We start from the raw sequence: 26,198 nt of genomic DNA on the forward strand, positions 1-26,198 counted from the left end.
GTACCACGCGGGCTGCCCAGCTCCTGCTCGGCTCCCTGGGGTCTGGGAATCCCCTGCTCGCCTCCATCCAGCGCCCGGGACCCCCCCTGCTCGCCTCCATCCAGCACCCAGCCACGGCAGGAGCTACTGCCACCGCCCAGTCCCACGCGGTGGGACTAAAGGAAGAGTTTTACATTTTGCTTTATGAATGTCTTCAGGTTTTGTTTTTCATGGATTTAACCTGGGGGTGAATGTAGTGGGTATGTTTGAAAGCATCTCAGGCAGCGTTTGGGACCAACCAGCAGAGTTCTGTCTCATGTGTTGGCCTGTTGGTATTTGGCATGAAGGCTGCTGCTTTTCTTTCATCCGTCCGTTCGGCTGTTCTGGTCACTAACGTTTATTGCTTTTCAGGCAGGGCAAGAAAATTAAAATATTGGCCTACTTCCTTGTTTTATTTCCCCAAAATCATGCCATTTTCCTTCCTGGTGTAGGAGTAATGAGAAAACCCACTGGGTCTCTGTGGATAGCTGGATTATCGTTTAACTGGCCAAAAAGTCTTACCTATGGAAGCTCTTTAAAGCTCACACGTTGCAGAGACCTGTTGGAAGTCATTCCATCGCCAGCTCAGAATCTGGCTGTTACTCAGATATACAGCAGTATGAGTTTGCTAGAAATCAACAACTGCTTTGAAGTGAGAAACACCACAATCCATCACATCCTGCCAGTCCTGTTTAACCAAAAAAGCCTATTATGCAGACTGTGTACCCACACATACACGCGCACACAAATGCAAATGCATAAAATATATATGTATTATAAATATGTGTATAAACACGTTCTCTCTTCTTAGTTAATGTACACAGTTATGTAGCATGTTGAACACACAGTATATGAACAGTATTTTTCTAAAGCCACTTTTTTCCACCCCTTTTTTCAGACATTGCCATGGGATCTATGGACGGTAAGCCTGGCGTTGATCAGCGCGAATTGAGATATTTTTGTGCCTCTGGTTTTGTTACACCCTAAACTCAGATTTATAATGTTTTTACCAAATTCCAAGATAAAGAATTTACAGACCATCACAAACACTTTCAAGTACATGAAGCCACTGGGGATCTTTTAAGACACACAACAACAAAAGATAATCTCTGTTGCTTGGCCTACAAAACCAAAATGATGTCAGAAATCTAGGCTAATAAGATTCACAATCATTATAGATAAGTTGCTTTTATTCTTGTGCCTAAATTACAGCTATTAGAGGGTAGGAATAGATGCTAGTCTCCTGTTTTACTTATCTGAAGGTGTAGTTTCTCAGGGCTTTAACCCAGTGGACAACCGTCTTCTCAAAATTCAGGAGTGCAGAGAGAATTTAACTTGTTGTGGGCATACAATGAACTCAAGTTTTTTATGAAAGAATCTGCTGCTTTAGGAAACTGCATGAAACCTTCCTTCTTCCTGCTTCCAGATCAGATACAATGATCTGCAGGTAGAAACCAGCTCATTTTCATGACCTTTCTTTCAACTTCATGTCACAGAGATAGCTGGGTTGAGCTGGTGTGGAGCCTGGTACACTCATTTTTGACCTTTTGCAGCTTCAGCCAGCACAGGAATCTGTGGGTGTTTCTTATGAGTTCAGATTTGCAGCACTGTTTGGTGAACACCACAGAATATGTGATGTATATTAAGTGCTCATCTCTTTCTGTTGGGAAAGGTTAAATAAAGCCTGAAAAAAACAGTCACACCTGTAGGGTGGACAAAATTTCAAGGCTGGCAATTTTGCTAGACCAGCTAAAATAACCTAGGAATGTTTCTAATTTATTGCTCTAAACTTTGATTAGATAGCTTTATCAATATATTCCTTTCACACAGCTTTATTGATAGGTAATATTATAGGTAATACTATATATGTATTTTGTTTAATAATTATTTTTCTCTTCACTCTGCTTTATATTAAAAAAAAAAGAGTAAGTAGTGAGCTTCACAGCTAAATGTTTGAGATTAGGGATGCTCACCTTTTACTGACTTTCGTTTAATAATAAGTTGAGTGCAGAATAGTTGTTGATCTTCCTTGCAGCACTTTATCAGTTCAGCGTGGCAGTGTAGGTAGCTGGCTTTGTGACTTGATGCCTTACGCCATGTGGATGGCACAGGGTGATGGGGAGTCAGAGCTGCACAATCAGGGCCCTCTCCAGCAATGTCTCAGTGTAAACAGAGCCTCATACCAGCTACTGTGAAGGAAATTAACTCTGTCATGACTAAAACCAGCACGAGTAAGCCCCGATGCCACTTGGGTTGCTTCTTTCCTTGTTCACTGTCTCACAGAGCGACCCCCCCTTTTCAGTTGAGATGCAATAGGGTACCTGCAGTCAGGTATCAGTGGCTGTCAGAGGAAAGCAAGGTGTGATAAATATTCAACATACATGTAGAACTTCTTTTATAATAGTATCCAGAGGTTAGAAGTGTAGCTTATATTCAGGAGCCTGGGATTAGTCTTCTGTGGAGTGGCAGAAGAGGACCCACCACTCCTTCCCCAGCCCAATTTGGGTAACTGCTGCTTGTTTGAGAACTGCTAATTAATGAACTGCTGCTGTAACAAAATGAACTGCTGCTGTAACAAAGTGCGTCATGTTCTTATTTTCTCTGTTTTCTGTGTATGATTTTCTCCTATACAGACAAGCAGCGAATTGGTGCAGCCGGTAAGCGAACCTCCCCCAAACTCGCAGCCGCTCTAGAAACATGCTTTAGTCGGTGTGCTGTAATGTATAGCTTTCTGGTTTTGTCTATCAGTTTCTGCTCTTTTAAATTGCAATCTACTGCCTCCGAATGTAGCTTTTCCTTAAACTGCTTAATTTAGTCACTTTCATTCTTTAAATTTAAATTGCTCTAGTAAAATACAAATTTTGTGTTTTCTCATCAAGTCCGCCTTTATCTTTTTCATCTTGTGTTTTTTCTTTGCTTTTCTGTCTGCTTAAAGCCTGATTCTTCAAAAAGTCTTTCCCTGTGTAACCTGGTCATGGAGGAAACCCCAAACAGTGGGTCATCAGAAGATATTAACAGATTTCAAACTGATCTAGGTTCACTCAACTGGGGCCTAGATGTTAGCACACCCAGTGTCAGCCAGGAAATTACTGCAGGCGGTTCTTTGCTTTTCCCTGGGGCAGAGCAAACCTCAACCGAATCCACGGATACTCTGCCTGCTCGTGTTTGGCCTGCTGTAGGTGAGCAGGAGGATGCTGCACCAGGGTCAGCTTCTGTAAACGAAAACCAGAGGACTTCACTGGAGGACCAGTTGGATGCCAAAAACATCCCATGGGAAGATGTGGTGACCGATCAGCCCTTAGTGAACATAACCAGTTTTGAGACACCCGTCCTGGGAACCGATAGCTTGTTGGATGAACCCCTCCCCTGTGATGTGCAAAAGGCAGAGGAAGAGTGGGAGGAAGAAGAGTGGGCAGGTGTCAAGCCGAGTGAAAAGGTAGAGACCAGAGCTGTTAATTACAAGGAGGTAGAAGGCACAGAGGAAGTGGAAGAGCAAGGTTGCGAAACCAAGGGAAACAGTGAGGCAGAACTTGATAAGGGTATAGCAAAATCAGATCTCGAAATTTTAGTCAGCACAGAGGTAGAAAATATATCTGAGTTGGAAGATAATGATGGGGATGCTGGGAGAGCTAGAGGTGCTGAGCTAGAAAACCCTAGGCAAGAAGAATTCAAAGGGTTCAATGTCATGGAGGAGGCAGACAGAGAAATACCATTGTTGAGCACAGGGCTGGAAGGTGGGGACGAAATAGTAGTGGACAACTGTAAAACTACAGAAAACACTGCCACTGAACCTGAGAGAGTCTTTGGTAGCTGGGATCAGGACCATGAAAGGACATCTGAGGATGGCTTAACCCAAACTGGCAGTGGTACTGGAGAGTGTGCATCCACGGAGTATATAAACATGACGGCACGTGCTGACCTAGAGGGAACTGACCACACAGAAATAGACCCCGCAGACACTGGAAATGCTCTGTGTGATGCTGAATTATTCAGTGCAGAAGAGTCTGGTAAAGGAAATGAAGACAACACCGTCAGTCTCTTCCCAAATGGCAGTGCTGGTGCTGAAGGTCAGGCTGCTGCTGAAAAAGAGCGGGCACTGCTACACAGGACAGCGGATGCTGCTAGCACAAGCTGCGTTAATCCTTGCCTAGATAACGCAGAAGATGAAGTGACAGGTAGGATGGCAGCAGCCGTCGCTGAAGATCATCCCAGTGGCAGTGAAAAAAAAAGGCTGACAAACTGGGATCCAACGGTTACTACTGATTCCTGGGGGTTTTCTAATCTCTCAGATGGCCAAGCCAATGGACTGGATAATTGGCCCTTTTTCCCCAAGCAGGAAGACTCAGAGGAAGGTAACATGGAAAATGTTTGGTTAGGCATTAGTGATAAGTGGTCTACACAGGACCTAGGAGGGACTGACAGCAGCTGGGGAGAAGTAGGTGCGAGCACAAAAAGTCAGGAGGCACCAATAAAACAAGGCTTGCCTGGGGAGCAGGCAGGCGTTAGCAATCCTGGACCGAGCAAGGAGGTAGCTAGACCCTTGGCTCTGTTTCAAATAGGAAATTCCAGAAATGCTAGCACCGAGAGTTCAACTAGTCCTAAAGACAATGAGACCAACAACTCAGATTTATCTGAAGATGAAATTGCTAACCGGAGATATGGATTGTTGTACCAGGAAATTGAGGCTGATAAAGAAGAGGTACCTACCCCAGTGTGTAGCCTAGTCTAGACAAAGAGTTCCTTAGGCCATGCATAACCTTGTCGTTTGAAAACAACCCATCCGTGTGTTTCCCACTGTCCCTCCTTATGCTGTGCTATTCTTTTTGTGAAAACTTGCCGTGCGGCTGTTCACAGTGTGGTGCCCTTCAGTCGTGTAATGAAGCAGGCTGACAAAAACGCCTTTCGAAACAGCGAATGAAGCTTTGAACTGTGAAGGCACATTGTGTCTCGCAGGCTTTGTGGTTTACCTGTCTGACTTCAAATGCACCTAGTCTTTTAATTATTATTTTATAAAAATACTTTAGTTACTCTGCCTTTTGGTTTTGTTGTTTTCTTTAAGCCTGTGATACCTACTATCAAATAGCACTGTCGTCAAATTTTTTGCTGCCTTACCCTTCATTTTATTATTTCTCTTTTTTTTTTAATACCTGGCCTATATTTTTATTTTGCAAATAAAAATGTTTTGACTCATGTTCTGATTTAGTAAACAAATGATAATTTGTTCTGATCTTCACTTCTACTTAGGCTTCCAGCACAGCATTTAATGGATTTGCACAGGTAAGAAGTCAACTTGTTTTGGGATTATGTTTTTTTGTCTTTGCTGTTAGGAAGGGATTAAAACTGGCTGTACAAAGTCAGGAAATCTGTTCTAAAGACGAGCTGCACAACAATTTCATACCGACTCAAATCCAAACCTTGTATGCTCTCAGAAATTATTCCTAGATGTTACTAGAATGATGCTAATACTCTTGGCCTGACTGAATTTACTATCAAAAATCCGACTACCTTAGTGGGACTAATTTCTTCCTCCTAAAAAGACTGGTTTAGCATTTTTATTGTGCTCTTTTGTGGATTTTTCTCACAATCCCAAAATCCTGTAAATCGTGATTTCCTCGGTTTCACATACCTTCAATGACTCCGTGTGTGTATTTATAGAATTAGTTTGTTTTATTTGTTTCTGCACCCTTATTTTCATTTAAGATATATTTTAATCTGAAAGTTAAACCTAAATTATTTGCTTGCCGCTGTGCGGATGGTGAGGCTCTGTTAGGCATCGCAGCAACCCAGCTCAGGAAGATACAACATTTATGCTTACAAATTCCAGGGCTGTGTCAAAATCTGAAATTTTGGGTGGATAAGCAGGGGCCTAAAGAATTTCCACCTCTTTTAGAGACTGGCTCATCCACCGCACCCACTGTACACCATTTTTTAAAAGCACCCAAAAAGACTGAGCTTATATAAGGATGGAAACAAATCTTCCAGTGCTTAACCATTCTGCTCCAGGACGTTTAATGTAGTAAAGGTTCCAGAAGGAAGGGGCAAAGCACAACACTACCACCTCTAATGATTAAGGCAAAATGTTTGCCTGAGGAAATCAATATCTGATGCCCCCACTACAGTAGGAAAAGGATTTGGCCCATCAGTATTTTGCAAATTAATTGGTTCTCAATGAATAAGATGTTGGAAAACATCACCATTTTTGTACGTTCTTAATGCAGGTGAAATTTTGTATCTGTAATTACTATAGTTACTATTCAAATAAAAACCCAGAATCAAGAGGATGTGAACACATCTTAGAGCTAGTGTACTCCCCAGGCAGGGGCACGTGTAGTCTGCAAAAACAATTCCAACGTTTCACAATTTAGAAGTGCATTAGGCCTCACACAAAGTCCTTGCCAGTTTCATGTATCTAATGAAGGGTTTTTCACTGCCTTTAATAACATTGCATGGTTGAGAAATGTAGAAGATATAAATGAAAAAGGATTATCTTTAATGTTAATAGTTCTTAACTAATAATTATTGTTAATACCTTTTTAGATTATCTGTTTGTTATTCTATGTGAATTTACTTATGTCTTTATCTGAACAAACCATTAAAAAATCAGGTCTTTCACAGACACCTGCAAACATCCTGTCTCAAATATTTTTGCATCATTGTTTCTCATTTCTATATCTAGGATACCTCTGCATTCACAGTGCAATCAAATGAGAATGTGACAGAGCCTTTGGTAAGTGGTGGCTTTTGCTTCCTTCTTAAATGCCTTGTAAAAAATGGCACCATTTTTCCTTTGTGCAAAGATATTTTCTCCTTTTTTTGTGTTTTCCATCCTCTAAATCATAAAAGCTTAACCTGGAAGGGTTGGTAGGTAATGTCATTGTAGTTGTAAATCTTTACTCACCGAAACAGTCTTTCACAAGGCTAGCGAAGAGAAAAAGGAAAGAAAATCAGGATATGCTAAGATAGGTTTACTTTTCAAAGGTGTACTCAAACAGTTTGTATATTTACTGCATTTATAAAATGACAAGAGTGAGTACTTTGGTCCAGCGTCCAGCAAGCAGGTGATAGTACATGCTGGCTGTTTGAATGATGTCTGCAATATTTCTGTAGCTTTATCCACTCCACACCTATTAATCGTAGGCTCAGTCTACTTCTAAGGGGCAGAGAATCTTTTTGGAAGTGATTCTACTTGGGCAGTTTCTTAGTTTCTCTTACAGTCTTTGGTTAGCCTGGAGTAAGGAAGTGGAATAGCAGCATTGCTGGGTGAGTGCTATACCTACTGAATAGCAGCAGGCTGATAATATTACGTAATGTGCCTTTTGTGTAATGCCTTTGGTGGTGCTTGTGTTCGTAATGGGTACTGCAGTCGGTGAGAGTATTTTTACTTGTAGCTGAAATGTGGTAACTAGTCTGAAGTCTGCTCGTCCGTAAGTGACTTGAAGCACATCAGTGCAATCTGCTTTATGTCACCTATGATTTTAAGCCTGAAAGTGTCTTCCAGCGTTAAACCTCAGGATGCTCATTAGTCATCTTACCTGGGACAAATCTACTTTGTGTTTCTCATTTCAGTCCTATTTCTTCTTTGTGAAACTCCCTAGAGCTGGAATTAATACAGTACACAGGGACATTTCTGCACAGCATGGTATAATATAATGAATGTCTCCTTATGCTATGCTAAATCCTGAAGGTCTTGCTTAGGCAGACATCTCTGTACCTCATTAAAAAATCGGTCTGCTTAAGGAATATGTGAGAAAAGAAGTGAGAGGCTATGGGTTTTTTCCTGAAAAATATCCGGGAGGAGAAGATTTTAGTGTCTTTAAGAATTTCATGGAAGCTGTCTCTTCATCACAGGAGACCTTCCAGCCAGCTGCCTGTTATCAACAGCAAAGCAGCTAATAGCTTTTGAGCTTCGTATTATGCTGAGCAATTTGTTCATGGCAAATTAATCTACTGGAGTCATTTTATCTGGTCGAGTCAGCCATCTTTATAAATGGAATATGCTGAGCGCAGCTTGCAGCTCTCCCCTTGTATGCGTGTGTATTTGCAAAGTGATGTCTCCGTTGGAGATCGCACTTTTGACGCGAGCTATTTTACCACAGGACTGTGTAGTAGGGTTGGTGATATTTGCTAGAGCCTCTTGCTAAAAACCAAGCTTAGGACAGAATTTAAAAGGGTGGAAATCCCAATAGCGGGTTGATAAATGGACACCTTTTAGGTGATGGAGAGCTCAAGAGGGAGTGCATCTTCATAAGAAACCAGGGATGATTTTCACACTGCCAGAATTCAAACAGCCAGTGATTGCCCTTGTGCATATAAAAACTGTTTGAGTCTCTGCTAATTGCTTCTTACCTTCACTGGAGAAGGGACTATATTGTCTGAGAACAGAAAGAACTAGGGAATAGGGGATAATTTTAAAAACTCATATTTGAAGGCCAGGATTCGTACACACAAGGGCCAGTTGTGTAACTGGCCTTGCCATCAGTTTCTGGAGCATTTCTGAGCAGACTTAGTGCCTTCTCCCCTTTCCATCACCCCTTTGTCTACCTCAGGAAGAAGCTAATGCTTTCTTTCCTTGAGAGGGAGGGATGTAGGACTGGCTTAGTTTACGTACAGAACACTGAGGATGAGAATGCCCTTTAGATGCTGTAAAGCCATCCTCTCCCCGGCAAAGCCTGGCTTGTCTGAGCCTGAAGCAGCACTGTGCCAGGTGCAGTTCCCATTCCCCTCCTCCCTCCCCACTATTGTGTGCTCCTCAACGATTTTTCCACTGTCTACCTAAAAATCAATAAAACGAAAGGCGGAGGCTGAAGAAGCTCCACCTGGGGAACCCAAGGTCGAGGAAACCCCTGCTGCTGCTGTTGCGGAAAAGGAGGCCGTCCCTGCTGAGCCTGCCAAACCAGCAGAGCAGGCTGTGGTGAGTGACCTGTCCCCCATGCCACCTCCCGGGCCTCATCCCAGCTGCCTTTCGTCACGGTGAATGTACCTGCTGCATTTCAGCCATCCTTTCCATTCTTCACCGTCCGACCATGGCTCGTTTCCCCAGCGCCCGGCTGTGTCACAGCATGCCTCTCCAGCATGTGTCCTCCTTTCAGCCCTAAAATGTCGTTCCTCTTAGGTTTGGCATTTTAGACTGAAGTTCAGCTGAGTGAGAGTGGTTTCACAGGTTGTTTGCTTCCAGATGAACTTCAGAAGGGGAAAGAATTGATGCCATTTTCAAATGAAAATTAGCAGTTTTCTTATTTCATTTCAAGCTGAGCTGTAAGCACTAAGCCAATTATGGTCCTTGCTGGAGCATGAAAATACCAGAAAAAGCATGATTGTAGTTAAAATGTCTACAAGGCTCATGGTTTTAGAAGCCAGATGTGAGCAGAAGAGGGAACTTCAAGCACCAGTTTGGAGAGTTGTACATGTCAGCATTCAGGAAATGGTGAGAGGAGAATCATAGAATCATGGAATGGTTGGGGTTGGAAGAGACCTTAAAGATCATCCAGTTCCAACCCCCCTGCCACGGGCAGGGACACCTTCCACTAGACCAGGTTGGGCCAAGCCTCATCCAGCCTGGCCTTGAACACTTCCAGGGATGGGCCATCCACAGCTTTTCTGGGCAACCTGTCCCAGTGCTTCACCACCCTCTCCAGGAAGAATTTCTTCCTGATATCCAATCTAAACCTCCCCGCTTTCAATTTAAACCCGTTCCCCCTTGTCCTGTCACTACAGACCCTTGTAAAAAGTCCCCCCCAGCTTCCTTGTAGCCCCTTCAGGCACTGGAAGGTGCTATAAGGTCTCCCCGGAGCCTTCTCTTCTCCAGGCTGAACAAGCCCAACTCTCTCAGCCTGTCCCCATAGCAGAGGGGCTCCAGCCCTCTGATAGGTCTGGAAGAAATAACAGCTCTGCAAGATCAAAGCAGGGCACCCGATATCACTTCAGATTGAGAGGTAGTCCGAGATGGTAGGTGTGGGGGTTTTGTGCTGACTGGCATCACTTTTATAACAGTTTATCCTGGTGAGTATCCTTCTTACACAGCTGAAGTTGCTCTTCTACATACTGCTGTCAGAAGGTCTTGGAGGTGGGCGATACCCACAGGATAGGAAACCCTGAAAGAAAAATGCCTCTGGTCTGGTAGGCTGACAGTTTCCATGCTTTCCTAAGACAATCACACGTTCAAAGACTGCAACAGGCGTTTGTCACTGTTAGAATATGCAGATTACTACTGAAAAACTGGACAGAAAAGGGGGTTGTTTTGCGGGCCGGTTCCCCTGCCACAGAAGCCAGCGGAAGCGTTACAGCTGTGCTTTTTGACCATCAGGCACATCTTGGTGCCGTAAGTGTCTCCAGAAGAACAAGGTTCAGCATGCCGAACCTGCTCTTGGCCGTGGGCAGGTCCCTGGGTATCTTCATGTCTTAAGTAGGGATGATGATCTGTTAAGTAGGGGTGATGATACCTAGTTCTTTGTAAAATAATCCCCATATCTGTGGAGACCAGGCTCTTCCCCTCCTGTGTGTTTTCTTTTCAGTGGACAGAAATCACCGTAATAGCTTGCCAGCTCTACGGTAAGGCAGACAGTGAAACTGCCTGTCTGAGGCACGTTGTTTTGTCAAACTCTCGTCCAGAATGCCTCATGTCTAGTCAGGGTAAATTTGACAGTTTGGAATAAAGGAGGAAGGGAAGGTGGAGAGAAGAAGCATGGAAAATCAGTCATTGGTCTGTTCCCTTGACTGTGCAAGAGCCACACAATCTGGAAGACCGTACGCATTAAATAAAAGTTAAACAGTTTTATTAGGTTTGTGCTTGGGGTTTTGTTGCTTTTGAAGTTACCCTTGCTAATTTGGGAAAATAAGCTAAAAGTGTTGATTTTTAAAATGTCTGAATTGGAGTCGTTCTGCATTTGGCTCTGAGGGGTTGTTAGCTCAGGAACGGCTTTGCAGGACTTGCAAAGAAGAGTTTTGAAGTTTAGGATTAATGACAAATATGATCAAAGCTAAGGAAAAGCACACTGAGTTGTAAAAGGTGAAAATATGTAATTTCTGAGCAGCAGTTCTGCATTCACTCACTTTATGAGTAACAGTTTACTTAAAAGTGGAGTTGTAAAATATTGATAGATATTTTCTTGTTGGAATTCTTTTATCAAGTTCAGTAACTTCCAGTTTGGAGTGACAGCCACTAATCAGTTTAGTTTTTCTGTGGTGAATTTCCTGCCACATCCCATTAACGCCGGAATTTTAGAGCAGGCATTCTTCATTGTAGGAGCTTTGCAGTAAATTCTCTGGTATGGTTTCCATGTAAATTAGGGAGAGGGGTTAGGGTACCACTTGCCGCTCAGGGAGTTTTGGATTCAGTCACTTGCTGTTCCGTAGTCAACCTGAGGTCACCAAGACTTCATTACAAGAGCTCATCAGAATCCTGGGATCTCGTTTTATATTTTCGTGTTGGTCCTTCAGGTCTCAAATGCCACAGAACAAATAAAGTTTTTATTAGTAGCTGTCAGCAGTTGATCCTTTTTGGGGAGATGCTCAAATGTTTGGTAATTAAAGGGACAGAATGATTACGTGCACTAACAGAAATGGTTAACCGTGGTAAAGGGTCCTTGCATGGACTTCTGCACACTGAAATAGTTGCTTCCCTCTTTTCATAGCATCCCCAAAGGATACAGTCTAAAGGGTATAATGCATTAACCGCTGGTTTATTGCTTTTTCAAATAATACTGCCCCTCTCACCGTGTCAGTTTTTCACAATCAAAGATGATATGAGGGCATTATAATAAAGTGAAAGCTTATGAAATCTTGTTATTCCCCTTTCTTCTCCTACGAGTGAGACACAGTGCTTGGAGTTGAGAGCACTGCTCAGAGATTTGCTGTTTGACTTCCGTTTGTTTGGAAAGAGCCTTTGGGTGCTTTGGGGCTGATGCCTGCCTGGGCTCTGATGTTCTTCCATTCAAGCAGTCACTCAGCTAAACACTGTGGTTTTCAAAGCTGTGTATAAGCCTATATGAAACTGCCTCCTGATAAGCTCTTTGCAGACACTGAGCAAGTACAGCCGAGGCCAGGAAACAGCCTTCAGCTTTGAGGGTACCTAGTTATGGTTGCATCCCACGGTAGGTACAATTCACAGTGCCCAGGTGGCAAAGCATGTCATTTGGGAGAGCAATGCGATGGTTAGATGCAGAAGAGCGGACAACTCTCTCCAAATTCTGAGTGTGCAGCTAAGTGCAGGCGCAAAGTTGGAGCATGAGGCCATTAAAATACATATGGCTCTCATGTACGAGAGGACTGATACAGAACAGTGTCATTCCGTTGAAGTCTACAGAAGCAGATGTTTTTGTATTTATGGAACCAGGGTTTTTCTCGACTCAGGTGTTATTCCAGTCAGCCTTTTTACTAGGCTTTCATGCTCTAAAAACTGTAGAGTTCATGCTACTGTGCCTGTCTTCTCAAACCCCACCATCCACAAAATCCCAACTTCCAGCTAATCAAAAAAGCAAAAGCAAAATGCTGCTAATTTGATTACTTCATGTGGGCATCTCTGGAGTAAGAAATAATTGTATTTTGCTGTTGATATTTGTTTTTTCTATTTAAGACCCTCTACAGTCTCCTCAAAGTGATTATAAAAACAAGGACTCCATGGCAGAGGCTTGGGAGCTTTAAAAAAAAAAAAAAAATCAAAAAGGTTATATAACACTGTAATTTTAACAGGATAAAGCTGTAGAAGGTTTCTATGGTAACACCACTGTCAGCAGCTGCCTTGCCGTGTCATCTGGGCATGTTTGGGGCTTATGAGGTGACTGCAGGCAATACTGGAAGATTTGATTAGAAAAAGCATGAGTGATATGAAGTTAGGACATAACTCAGCATCCTTTTATTAAAAAAGAAACATACAGCCATTTCAACTGAAACTAGCAGAAGTTTTGGAGTGACAGTTGTTGGCGTGTGAAGGCAGTTAGCTGGAGCCTGAGCACTTGCCACCTCCTAATTTTTGCTGCTAATGAGGACAGTCCCAAGGGACTTTAGAAATAGCCAGTGTATGCAGGGAGTCAAACTTGAACAGGAAGAAACCACTTCCAACTGTTCCAAACCAGCTCTGAATTTCAGTGATTTTGACAGTCTGTTGACCTAAACCTGCTGGCTATAGCAATAGCCACAACTGAATCCAAGCTCAAGTAGAAGAGATGTTACTGGTTTGAGCCACTGCTTAAATCCATGAATCCTACAGTAGAGTTGGAAACCAGCTTGGCCACAGCTGTCCTAAGGTGTTCGGGGAATAATCGTGCCTTTTTTCTCCACTTTCCAAAACCTTGAACTCAGGCAGTCTTACAGCTTCTGTAAAAAAGGACTTACTGTTCGATGGCATCTGTGCCGTAAAAAGTACTATTTTGGGCTAGTCCATTACCGTTCATTGCATTTGATCCCTTGAACGTCTAAACGGGTGGTAGATTAGAAAACCACTGGCAACACATATAATTTTTCACATCAGGCACCTGCTGCACGTACCACTGGATAAGGACCTAGAGAAAGGTGATTTTGCAAAAAAAATGATGAACTTTGTGACCCACCTCTTTTGAACAGCCCCTTTAAATGAGTTGCAGTCCAACAGGAGTGGTACCACTGCATAAGGACCTAGAGAAAGGTGATTCTGCAAAAGAAATGAACTTTGTGACCCACCTCTTTTGAACAGCCCCTTTAAATGAGTTGCAGTCCAACAGGAGTGGAAGAAGTAAGTGTTTTAGGAAGTTTACCTTGAAATTCTGGTGCGTTGCAGGAGCAGCAGGTTATAATGGGAAGAGTTGTTGAGTGGTGGCGGAAATTTGAGCTTGCTGGAAGCTGCAAGGTCGGCAGTGTTGTGGGTCGTTGCTTACTAAAAAAATTCTTCAAAGCTGGTGCTATTATGAGAATTCTGGTAACAAAAGTAACAAAATTGGCCTTAACACTTACAGTGTGATAATGATGACATAAATGAGAGGTTTTATTTCATGTTTTTTAGCGTATAACTACTTTCATTTCAGATGATACGTGGCAGCAAGAATCTTTCCACTTGTTATATCCCATTTAGTTCCAGCCATTCATTTCATTGCATCCCACACATGCCATGCTTCCATTAAGCTTGATTAATACCGATTTCTCTTCAGCATGATTAAGGTGATGACCCTATTTCCTCTTTATACAGGACAGTGTGGAGGCAGGGGATGAGACACCTGGAGTTGCTGAGAAAGAGAGCGAGGTACATATGAACAGCCTCAAGAGTGTGGTGGTGCTTTTAATATCTCCAAGAGAATCATGGCAAAAGGCGTATTTGTCATTTGCATCTCATCAATGCGCAGGCCGATACGATGCGACTGTGACCCGGTGTTCTAGCACTGCACAGATACATCAGTGTCTGCGGTGTATATTCCAACACCGGCGCATCTCTCACTCAGTGCAGGACCCACCTTAGAGACCACCTCCTGTAGCAGTATAGAGTGATAAATGCCTCAGGGCAGCCAACAATGCAGCTCCGTGGTAGAAGGAGGTATAATACTCTTTCTGTTGACGTTCGGAAATGTGCTGCACTGTTTCCCAGTGGCTTTACGCTTTCCCTAAATCAGTTTGCCTAGCCTTCCCACAAACATCTCTATAAAAAGAAAAAAGCTTTGATTAATCATTTCTTTTTCTTAGCACAATATGCCCTGAACTAAAACAGATGTTTGAAAGTAATAACGTTAGGACTTTATTTTCTAAAGCACAAATCCAGCATCAAATTAGACACAATTAAAATGAAATTATCAAACAGCTGAAAAGATCAGTGACACACAAAGCTGGTTGTGTGTGGACCCTAAATGGTTATATTTTGCATATATTTCCTCCGAGATGATAAAACTACGTACCTCGAATCCTTCTACACTGAAGTGAAATTCTAGTGTGTTCAGCCATGCACAGAGAGCAGCACAAGAGGAATGGCTGCGTATTAAATGCTGCAGCAGAAGCAGGGACCGAGAGCGAGCTTGTAACTCCTAGACATTAATCACTTAAGATTTGGATCTCAAGGTGATGGCAACCTCCTTTTTTGTTGTCACTCATTCTGGAGCCACGATGTGTACAGAAAGGTTGTAAACTGGTTTCAATTCACTTTGGTTTCAGAACGTGGTCCAAGCTTGGGTTTGTTGCCCTGCTGTAAAACTGCATTAGCTCTACTGGAGCGAGGGTATTTCTGTGGCTCCAGGATATCCCAGTGTCACGGGGAAGTGCATTTGGGACTCGCTGATGCTGTAACCCTCCCCAGCACTTCCACATCCACGTAGTAATCAGTGGAATTACGCTAGCAAGGAAGTACAGGACGGGAGTGGCAGATGAAGCCCAGTTTGGTGTGACGCAGCGCGAGAAAGTGTTGTGTTGTTCCTCCGGCGATGGCTTGTCACTCCTAACAAGTCTGGTCCAAGAAGAAACACGCAAGAAATTCCTCACTATGCCTGAGCGCTAAGGCTAAGTCTTGTAGCCCTTGTCCTTATAAAGCTGAGGTCTCTTTTCTGGTAAGTCTGACCCCGTGTTCTGTTTCAAAGGGCATGTTACTGTATGCGGAGGTGCTGCCGTAAGACATCAAGCTATTTGCTAAGCTGGTACCTGGCCTCCAGTGGAGAGTAACTTATGGGATATGTTATGTAACTTGCATAACACATTCTTCAGTACTATCCCAGAGGTCTTCCAAGACTTTGCAAGTAATAGATATATTCCCTAAAGCATGATGATCGTTCCTCTTGACATTATATTAGCTAGCTGAGCTGCAATTATAACCCAACTGTCATAAAAATTACCCAGTCCCTTTCTAAATCCAACCGGGGGGCCAGACCTTAAGCTCAAGAAACTCGGCAGAGCTCAGGGAGCTCCTCTGGCACACCCTCAGGCTCAGCAGCCTTCCTGCCCTCCCTGGCCCAGTTCTTGCTGCTGCCGAATCTGTGGCGTTGCGTTGAGCTGACAGCAAGGTTAATGAGAGGCAAGTGTGAACCGGAGACGTCCTGGGTAAAGAATCGCTCAGTTCTGCTGCAGTTGGAACAGCCAGGTGGTTCTGTCACAGTCCTCGTTCTACTGGATGACCCTGTCTTTGTCCCCTGTGTGGTTGCTGTAATGGGACAACTGTCCAAGTTTCAGTAACGCTGCTGCAGCTAGCTGATCTGCAATACCCTTAGGCTGTCTGATATTACTGATGACCTATGGAAAAGAGGTTTGTCGGATTGGTTTTCCATATGAAGTAAGGTAATTCAGGATCTGGAAGGATGTGGTTCACCATAGCTGGGCATGAAATCTGTGGGATGATCCTCCCTCTTTTTTTTTTTTTCTTTTCTCTCTTAAATATATTTGAGGCTGATAGTGAGGTTCATTCTGTGCTACCTCACATGCACTTTTGTAAAAGCGTGGGGTTTTTTAATCATCCAGCGTGCATTGCTTTTGTACTCTGAGACACGGGAACAAATGATTATGCAGTTGTGAGCTGTGGTGCGCATTCAGTGACTCACGGCTACGGGCTGTGAGAGCCTATCGCTGCAGGGCATCTGAGAGCTGATTCATGTAAATTAGCATTCTCCTCCTTAGTGAAATAAAATGGGCTATAAAAACCCAATAAATAGAAAAGAAGTGTTGATCCTAATCAGCACAGACAGCAAGATCAATTTCTGCAGCATGCTGTTAGAAACGCATGGCATAAAATCAGTCTGATAGGCACTCTATTCCTGCTAACCTCTTCCAGGGCTTTACACTCATCATTTATTTGAATACCTTCCTGGGTCAAGGCTGCCAAAACTGGGAATACTGTGAGCGGCAGGATTGCATGCTTTACCCGTTACAGGAGAAGATGTCAACATCTGCCCATGTCTTTTGATGTTACTTCTCATTACGACAGGGCATCCTTCGTCAGCAGCGTTTTCAGTTTAAACTAAAGCTTCTCCAGTGATTTCTACAACACCCTCTAGGATTTTCTGCCTTCAAGGACTCCAAAAGAATTTTTTTATCACATCAGTTAATGGCAGCAAGTAGGAGTAGTGCTGAATATTAGATATTGCTAACAACCAGTGCCTGAAGAGTGCCCATGAACAGTTGCAGGTAGTTCAAGTTGGGTTCAGGTTGCTGAGTTAGCCTCATCCATGGGGGAAAGATTAAATTGAGGAAACAGAGCATCAGGCTGTTAGCTGGAGATCAGAGTTCTTTCTGCTAACTCTAGCTTCACGTCGTTACCTAGAAAACAATTTTTATTCAGCGTTTTTACTTTATTCTGGTGCTATCTGCCATACATGAAAAATTCCATATTGAAGTTAGTTAGATTAACAGAACGAGTTTTGTCATTTACATTCCACCATCTAACCCTTAAGATTAATCCACTGTAAGTAAATATCCAACACGCTACTGTAAGGCATATACCAGCATATACCAATACAAGTGTTGGGTTAATACAGGAATTACAGCAGCAGTCTCTGATGGGTGAAGGATTCAACCCTGACCCAAAGGCAGGTACTTTTCTATCCACCTTTCAAGAACTGGAAGAAAACGTGCATTTACTTTTCGACATGGACTGATTGCAAGTGGTTCACTCGTATCCAGAGTGAATGGGCTTTTATATATGTTTCTTTTTTTAATACTGACCTAGCTATGTCGTTATGGCCTAGATCTTTACAGTTGTTTTTTTTTTTTCTGATATCTGTTGGAATATGAAGATTTCTGATCTTTATCCAGCTCTAGAATATATCTGCTTCTGCTGATATAGCCCAATTTGCAAGTCTCACCATTAGAAAGGAGTGTGTAATTAAGACAATATTTTTGAAGCCAGCCCAGGTCTAGAGGTAGGTGATAGTAGCTGGAAAAGACTTGGAGCCGATTGTGGAACAGGTTCCACTAGCAGGGTCCTGTGGACGCCTGGACAGCTTTCAAGCTCCTCCTCCTCAGCAGAAGCCTGTGGTGAATTTATTCCACAATACAGCTTGAAGGCAAGAGAAGGAGAAACTACCAGAGCTTTGGCAAACTGCTACTCCACCAGTAACACCCGAGGACTCTGCTAAGGTGGTGTCAGAGCAGAGGCTGGTCCACGGTCTCTCCAGCAGATATCCAGAACTGGTATCCTGAAAGGTCCCTCCCTCCTGTTTTTAGGTGGCAGCTGGCACTGAGGGGGCTGCAGCAGCAGAAGACAGTGCGGCTGTGGCAGCAGGAGCTGGTGACGGTGCTGCTCCCGCTGAGCAGGAGGGTGTTGCTGAAGGTGACAAACCTCAGGGAGAAGAGAAGGAGGCTGATGTGTCTCAGGTAACTCATGTTAGTGTGTTCAGGGAATCGGGGCAGATCCAGAAGCCCAAGAGAGGCAAAACTGCTCCGTGCCCCCAGGTCCAACCAGTAGCCAGGCTCTATGATAGTTTGGGTTCTGCCTGCCTTTGTGCTCCTGTGTTCCCCTGGGCTTGTGGAGATGGGACTTGATGGGCTGGTGCTCCTGTGACAGGCATGGGAGCAGCATGAGCAGGGTATTGTTTGGGCTCCCAATCCTACTCTTGTCTCCCTGTGCTCCTCTGTGGAGACAAGCTTTATCGCATAACCTAACAGGGCTTTCTGGAGGAATAGGCAGAGGCAGTAATGGACTTTTCTTGTCTCCTGGCACCATGTCCCATCAATAGCGTTACTCTGCTTTACGTAAATCACAATGTTCACAAATCAAGCAGTGTATCTGCATCTGTTCTGCTACCTTTTCTTCTGCGCCCTCTGAGGAGCTGAGGAACAGCTACTAGGGCAGACCCGGCCCAGTTGGCACTTCCTGTCATTGCATGTTGTATTTTTTTCTGTGCACCAAAATAGGATGCTCAAACAGTCAGAGAAACAGGTGATGTTTTCTTCTTTCATCACCTTTATATCACTATTATCCTGTTGACATGAATTCCCAAAGAAACACGGGATGGTGATTCCTGGGACTTGTGGCTTTATCCAAACGTACACCAAGTTAAGAGTGGAGGTGAGGAGAAAGGTCTGTTAATCTCCGGGGACACTGAAAATGAAACCCAAACTACATGCGAGCATTTTTATTATTTACAGCAATAATTGGTGGTAATATAGAAAGGAGGCTTAGGTGGGATAATGGGAAGAGTAAAAACAGGGAAGGGTTTACTCCATTACGTTGTGGCACAAGTACTGGTTTTAGTCCTAATTGTAAGAATCAGCTGTGGAGAAGCAGGAAATCCCAGTTCTCGCATTTGCCCTGTGCCATAAATGAACGACTGTGTTTTCCTACGTGAAATAAAATACTAAATGCTCCAGTGGTGCTTTTGCGGTTTGGTTTCTTTTCCTCCAGGAGAAGGTCGGCAGCATCCCTTCAGTAGTAATAGAGCCAGCATCAAACAACGAGGGGGAAGGAGAAGAACACGAGGTCATCGTGAATGAGTCCAAAGATGCTGCTGCAGAGATGGGCACTCAGGGCACTGACACGTCTCCCGGTGAAACTTCCCAAGCTGAAAGCGAGCAGAAGCCGACCGAAGAGACGCAGGCCGCACCTTCTCAAGACCAGCCTGTTTCGGCAGAAGATGCGGCTCCGGCACTGCCACCCGGCTTTCTCTTTAAGGTCTGCTCCTTCATTCTTCTGCTAGGCATCCCTTCGGATCTAGCTTCTGTGGATGTCTCTGTCCGTGCAGGCAGCGTGCCGATTGCTTTAGGCCAGAGGACGCTTAGCTTAACTGCCAGACGTGTGCTCATATGAACACACGCGAACACAACTTTGACACTGTGTTGCTGCTTCATACGTGAAGCCTGAGCAGACACGGTTTCTGCACACCGTTGTTGCTGTGCTCATCCTTACATAGCTGTAGGACTCACTGAAATACAGGAACCCTTTCATCTCCCCAAATTACTACCGACAGTGAATATATTGAGTAAAACCCCCTGCCACAGAGCTAGTCAGCAGTATTGTGTGGTGTATGCTAACAGTATGTCTGATATACTAACAATATATTTGATCATTAAGGTCCCTTCCAACCCAAACCATTCTATGATTCTATGAATATTTAAAAAGGCACTTTTCTGGCCTGAAGATCTGTAATGGAAGTTCTGGTTCTATTGAAGCCCATGGGACTTCTACAATTCATGGTAATGAAGCTAAAATGTCATTCTGTGACTTTAGTAATATGATAGTTATAAACCACTAGAGTAATCAAACATTTAATGAGGAATAAAAGAAATCCTCCCCTTGGCTGGCAAGACCCGTAAGGTTTCCTGGTTAGCAGGGTTCTTTGATAATGCTTCTCCATTCAGAATCACTGGGCGGCAGAAAAGCTCCTCGAGGATGGGTGAACTTTACGTGCTTCCTATCAAAATTTGCATGGTTCAGACGAATTAGTCCCATAGCACTCCTTAAGTATGCCGTTCTTGCTCTATCCTCATTGGTCAATATTCTCAGCAAACCTTGATAATAACGCAAAGGCGAGGGTGAACTGTATCATGCAACTCTGACTCAGACATCCTGACACAGTTCATCTTTTGGTTTTCAGCACACTCTCTTGGGTCAGACATAAATAAGGAGAAGCAGAATATATGCCTGCCATCTGGCTCTTGATGCCACTTTCTTTCATTCTTGCGGAGTTACCATGGAACTGGCTGTGCTTTGAAAAAATTAGAATAGCCTATCTCTTAAGGAGATCGAAGCATTTAGTTCAAGTGGTCTGTTCACAACGGCATGCTGATCCTGCCAGTGGTTTAATAATCACTCCTCTGAAAGACAGATATTTTTAGCATGCCCATCTGCCAGTAAATGGGAGCTCTTTCCAGGGCAGACTTAAGTAGGGTTACCACTATCCAGAACAGTGTGCCCAGCAGGTCGAGGGAGGGGATTCTGCCCCTCTGCTCTGCTCTGGTGAGACCCCACCTGGAGTGCTGCGTCCAGCTGTGGAGCCCTCAACATCAGAAGGATACAGACTGGTTGGAGCGAGTCCAGAGGAGGCCACGAAGATGCTCCGCGGGCTGGAGCCCCTCTGCTATGGGGCTAGGCTGAGAGAGTTGGGCTTGTTCAGCCTGGAGAAGAGAAGGCTCCGGGGAGACCTTATAGCCCCTTCCAGTACCTGAAGGGGCTACAAGGAAGCTGGGGGGGACTTTTACAAGGGCCTGTAGTGACAGGACAAGGGGTAACGGGTTTAAATTGAAAGTGGGGAGGTTTAGATTGGATATCAGGAAGAAGTTCTTCCCGGAGAGGGTGGTGAGGCACTGGGACAGGTTGCCCAGAGAAGCTGTGGGTGCCCCATCCCTGGAAGTGTCCAAGGCCAGGCTGGATGAGGCTTGGAGCAACCTGGTCTAGTGGAAGGTGTCCCTGCCCATGGCAGGGGGGTTGGAACTGGATGGGCTTTAAGGTCCCTTCCAACCCAAACCATTCCGTGATTCTATGATTACTCACGTCTTGGATCACCTACTGAAATGGGTGCTGTACGTCGCACTCAAATTTCCATGGATGTTTACTGCAAGAATAATATCCAGTGGCCGCAACAAGAGAATGAGTCTGAAATGTCAGTTCCTGGGTGTCTTTCCCAAGTTTATTTGCAAAATCCTGCCATCCCTCTCTCAGATCTCGTATTGATAGTGGGGAAGGAAAACAAATTCCTTACACAGAAGAAGTAAGTGTCAGGACTTGGTCTGAGAGGAAGGACTCGTGGGCTGTTGGAGTATCATCTGCTCTCAAGATCCTGTGTCCTTGGGAAAGGACCTTAGGTTTCCTTTGGTAGTTTAATGAAGACTTACGTAAGCTGTCCCTGCTTCCAAGGATATGAACAGACACCTTTGACATGAAGCAATCTTAACATTAACAATTTGAGTGTACCTACCTATAGCCATGTTTGCGTAAAGAAGGCACATTTTTCTTGGGGTTTTTTTTTTGCAATCAAGATTTAACAGAAAATTTTTTTGCAGAAGATGTCTCCATTTAGACGATGTCAATATGTTTGGTGTTATTTTCTCCAGGTTGAAGTTCTACACGATTTCGAGGCAGCTAACAGTGATGAGCTTAATTTAAAACGAGGAGATATTGTGCTAGTAATTCCTTCTGAGACCACAGCCGATCAGGTAAAAACGTGCAGTTCTGTTTTGTTGACGTTTTTCTTTGTCTCATTTTATTTCTCACAGTTTATAGGTAATGGGAGATGTGTATTCCAAATGTCCCTACTGTTAGAAAACATGAAGATTCTAATTTTGGCTTTGTACTTGGTTCCATTTGAGACTAAATTGCACACTTGGCTACAGCTGAAGTCCCAGATATATGCTATGAACAAGATCCAACTTCAGCATATTTTCTAGGGCTTTTTTAATGCTACTGTGTAGTGGATTTTACGTATTTTATATGCACACAAAGACCTAATATGGAAGATGAATTACAGATTGTGCATTATGTTGCTATACATCATCTTGTTTTAACATTGCAGCAGAACTGGTCCCTGAGAAATAATACAAAGTCACCCCCAGAGAGCACTGAAACTGCACACAAATTGTGGTGTCCTACAGCCAAAATGTATGGAGGTGCTGCTACGTGTGCTGCATGCCTCTAAAAGTAACTCTGCCCTCTGGAAGCCTGAACCTGAATTAAACATCAGTTTAATTTCATTTTAGGCATTTAATTTTTTTTTTAACAGTGTGTTTCAGGTGATGTTTTAAAACAATTTCATTCCACGTGTTAAATTGAATTGCAGTGGAGTGAATTGAATTTCAGCCACAGCTTTGAAAGAGGAGACCAGACTGTGTGCTGTTAGCGTCAGCCGCTTCGCCGGCATCTGCTAGTGCCAGTGGCGCTGGTGAACAGCGTCCCTCCCACTGAGGGGATCCTGCCTAGCGAGGTAGCAAAGAGCAGTGCTCTGGGTGAAGAGTATTTCTTCAGATAAGGCTAAACACCAGTGCCCTAAGCACGTGTGAGTGCTGGGGAGTGTATCTGATGGTTGATGCTGCCCAAGGGTGGGTAATACCCAGTGTTCAGCATCTCAGCTGAGCTTTCTTTTCATACAAGGGGCAAGTAGTTGTTTTCTGTGGGTTGGGGTTTTATTTTTCCGGAATAAAACATTTTTCTTTCATCAGGACACTTTGCGCTTTTTATAGGGATAGATTCTTTTATCCTTACTCGGATCACTCCGCGTCTTCCCTCATGGACAGTTCAAGTGATTCCATTATCAGTATTTGCAGAGTAGGACACTGCTGTAAGGAGAGCAAACTCTGCTCTCTGTCTTCAGCCTGTTTTTCTTAGGATGTTATCGAGTATCCTTAGTCTTCACTTGGTGAATCCATGGAGTAGGTTCTTCTCTGGCGGTGTGCATCCAAATGCCATTGGCATTAATTGGACTAAGTTGTGTGCAGCGGTGGAGAAAGTAAATCTTTATGTGTTCAGGTTTCTGAAACCCCTCTGGTCATATCTTCAGTACTCTGTACGTATTTGCCCTTCACATTTAACGTGAACATGAGCTTAATATTTTTGTCTTTTGCCAGGTGCTTTGTTGATTTATATAAATCTTATATAAATATTTTTATCTTTGTTATTCTTTATTCTCTTTCAAACTGACCTGTCTAAAACCATAATTCTAATATAGCTGGTAACACCAGCCTGTGTTCCCCGTTCGAAGCAAATCAGCTCCATCCAGGCCCTTCAATTTTTCCATTAGTCTTGAGTGGAAGCTGTTACCCAATAAAACTGTTAATTCCTTCCTACAATCTACTCTACCTGTACTCGGAAGCTGTAGTTCCTCTCTCTCAGATATTCCATATGCTCCAAAAACGTGTACCCAGTTACACGTACCCGGCCAACGCCATCCATAGGCTAAGGTACTAAGCGGTACCTGCTTTAGTGATGCTTATTCTGGGGCAGAGAGCCAGCGCACCGCCACACGCAGCCACCGAGCAATCACGACCTGGAGTTGCACGTGAAGATCTGTCCGTATGCCTCTATCTCCTCGTGTACTGCCTGTGCCACAAGAACATGGAAGCATTAGAAATTCCCTGCTCATCACGGCTTTCCTCTGGCTCCTGCTCTTAAAAGGCATAAAGCACCACAGAGTTAGTGGGATGAGAACAGGTTGATCATTTTAAAAAATTACTGAATGGATTTTATTGCAGGTAGAATCAATGATACTTAAGAGAACCCGGCGCTTTCCCATAAGAAATCTCCCTTTCGATTGCTTGGGCTGCGGGTTGGGTTTGCAGTTTTGCATGTCAAATTCTGGTTTAGGTTCCCAGGAATGTTTTGAAAAATAATTCAATATCAACTAAGTTTGAGTTTCAAGAAATAGTAACTCCAGAGGACGCGAGAACTAGTATTTGTTGTGACTGCTGATACATGAACAAGAGAAAAGAACTCTCAGAGATAAAAAAAACCCAGACTGAAAACTCTTTTTCCCCCCCATCTGTGGTATTGTGCAGTGTTTCTGGCCCACTGCTCTGCTCTTACTGCGCAAGTGCAGCAGCACCAGTGTGGGGACTTTGAAAACGTTTCAGCAGAGATTTGCAGACATGCACACCTGGTGTAATACTGGATGGCCCAGAAGCCTGATTATCCAGTTTTGAGTTCAGCGTGGGGTCAGATGGGCTAAAGGCTGTACAGTATGCTCACAGTCACTCCGTCTCACAGAACTGTGACCAGAACAAAGAAAACTGCAAAATCAGAAGCTGCTTTTTAACCAAAGCACCGAATCTTTAATGGCTTTAAATTGAAAGTGGGGAGGTATAGATTAGATATCAGGAAGAAGTTCTTCTCAGAGAGGGTGGTGAGGCACTGGGACAGGTTGCCCAGAGAAGCTGTGGATGCCCCATCCCTGAAAGTGTCCAAGGCCAGGCTGGATGAGGCTTGGAGCAACCTGGTCTAGTGGAAGGTGTCCCTGCCCATGGCAGGGGGGTTGGAACTAGATGGGCTTTAAGGTCCCTTCCAACCCAAACCATTCTGTGATTGTATGATTCTATAATTTTAGCCATGTGATTCTGGAATGTCTTCAGGTCTGAAGCTGGTAGCAAGGAAGAGGGGAGGCCTGAAGTTTAAGAGTCTGTCTTTCTCCTTGCAGGAAGCTGGCTGGTTGACGGGCATTAAGGAATCCGAGTGGCTTCAGTACAGAGATGCAAATAGTTATAAAGGACTTTTCCCAGAGAACTTCACGCACCACCTGGAGTAGTGCTCCCTCCGCTCAGGCAGACGAACGTGGTACGAAGCTCAGTCAGTAGGTTTTTAACCTCTCTGAAACACAGGAGCTCACCTTTTTGTAGTTTAAGCTGTTAATGGTTTACAGACTGGTGCCAGACAAAGCTTGTTGGAACATATCAAAATGAGCATGAATGCAAGCAGTTAAGCTAGCAATTTCTGAAGCAGTACATGAAGAAAAACAAATCAGCTAAAAAAGAAATGTCCTTATTTGTTCACACGTACGTGGCAACAGGTTTGTTTGTGCTTTGTCAGAGCTATGGTGATCCTGTATTTGGTCCTTTCCCATGAAATCTGAAATTAGCCTCCTCAATACCAAAACCTTAACTTCTCTGCACTACGTGTGTTGTACTGAGTTGCACTGCAGAAGATTTAATTAGTTATCCTGTAGTAATGAGGTCAAACTATTGTAAGTTTCATGTGTTTAAAACAAAACTAAACAACTGCTGCAACGTTTTTCAATGTTATTTTTGGACGTGCATAATATATATACACCCGAGAACTTCGAACGTGTATATATAAGTGCATATGGATGTATATGCATTTCCACAACCTCCTCGTAGATCTTTGACTGTTTAGTATCATCAGTACATGCATCGCTCTTCCACTGTCTGGCATTACAGGAAACGGTTTTGTTCCCAAGCGAAAACTAGCTGCTCCATTGCCAAAACATGATACGGTATCTGTGTTTGTAATGTGAAATTTTCATTCCAAGATGATGAACAACATCATGTTCCAAGCTGCTAAACCTTTGAGAAGGCATGGCTCAGTCTCCCCTTCCAGCTGCTGTAGTTACAATGAGATAATCTGGGGTGGGAGCTGTTATGATGCTAATCTATACTTTTTTAATTTAATTGGCTGAATAAATAAATAAAAGAAACAGAACTAATCTCTGAGAAGAAATAAACACAATATATTTTCACTATATGTATTTATGCAGCGTACCTTCACAGATCCTTTTAAAATAAGATATATAATGTATCCTGTATCAAAAAGTCATCTGTAACTTATGTTTTCCAGTGCTGTGTCATTAAAAATAAACCTTTGACCCAGAGAA

General features: G+C 43.6%; 1 protein-coding gene across 1 annotated transcript; it reads left to right on the forward strand.

Moving 5' to 3' along the window:
- Positions 1–2,651: 2,651 nt before the first annotated feature.
- Positions 2,652–26,198, forward strand: LOC104505464 (the record flags this gene model as incomplete). Its single annotated transcript, XM_010157996.1, has 11 exons — positions 2,652–2,675; positions 2,954–4,717; positions 5,263–5,295; positions 6,695–6,745; positions 8,813–8,929; positions 13,769–13,906; positions 14,174–14,227; positions 18,205–18,264; positions 19,295–19,561; positions 21,940–22,041; positions 25,008–26,198. Coding segments are annotated over 11 exons (2,718 nt in total), but the record flags the coding sequence as incomplete, so codon positions are not given.

Source organism: Eurypyga helias, unplaced genomic scaffold (genome assembly GCF_000690775.1).
Source record: "Eurypyga helias isolate BGI_N326 unplaced genomic scaffold, ASM69077v1 scaffold18938, whole genome shotgun sequence".
Taxonomy (NCBI): Eukaryota; Metazoa; Chordata; class Aves; order Eurypygiformes; family Eurypygidae; genus Eurypyga; species Eurypyga helias.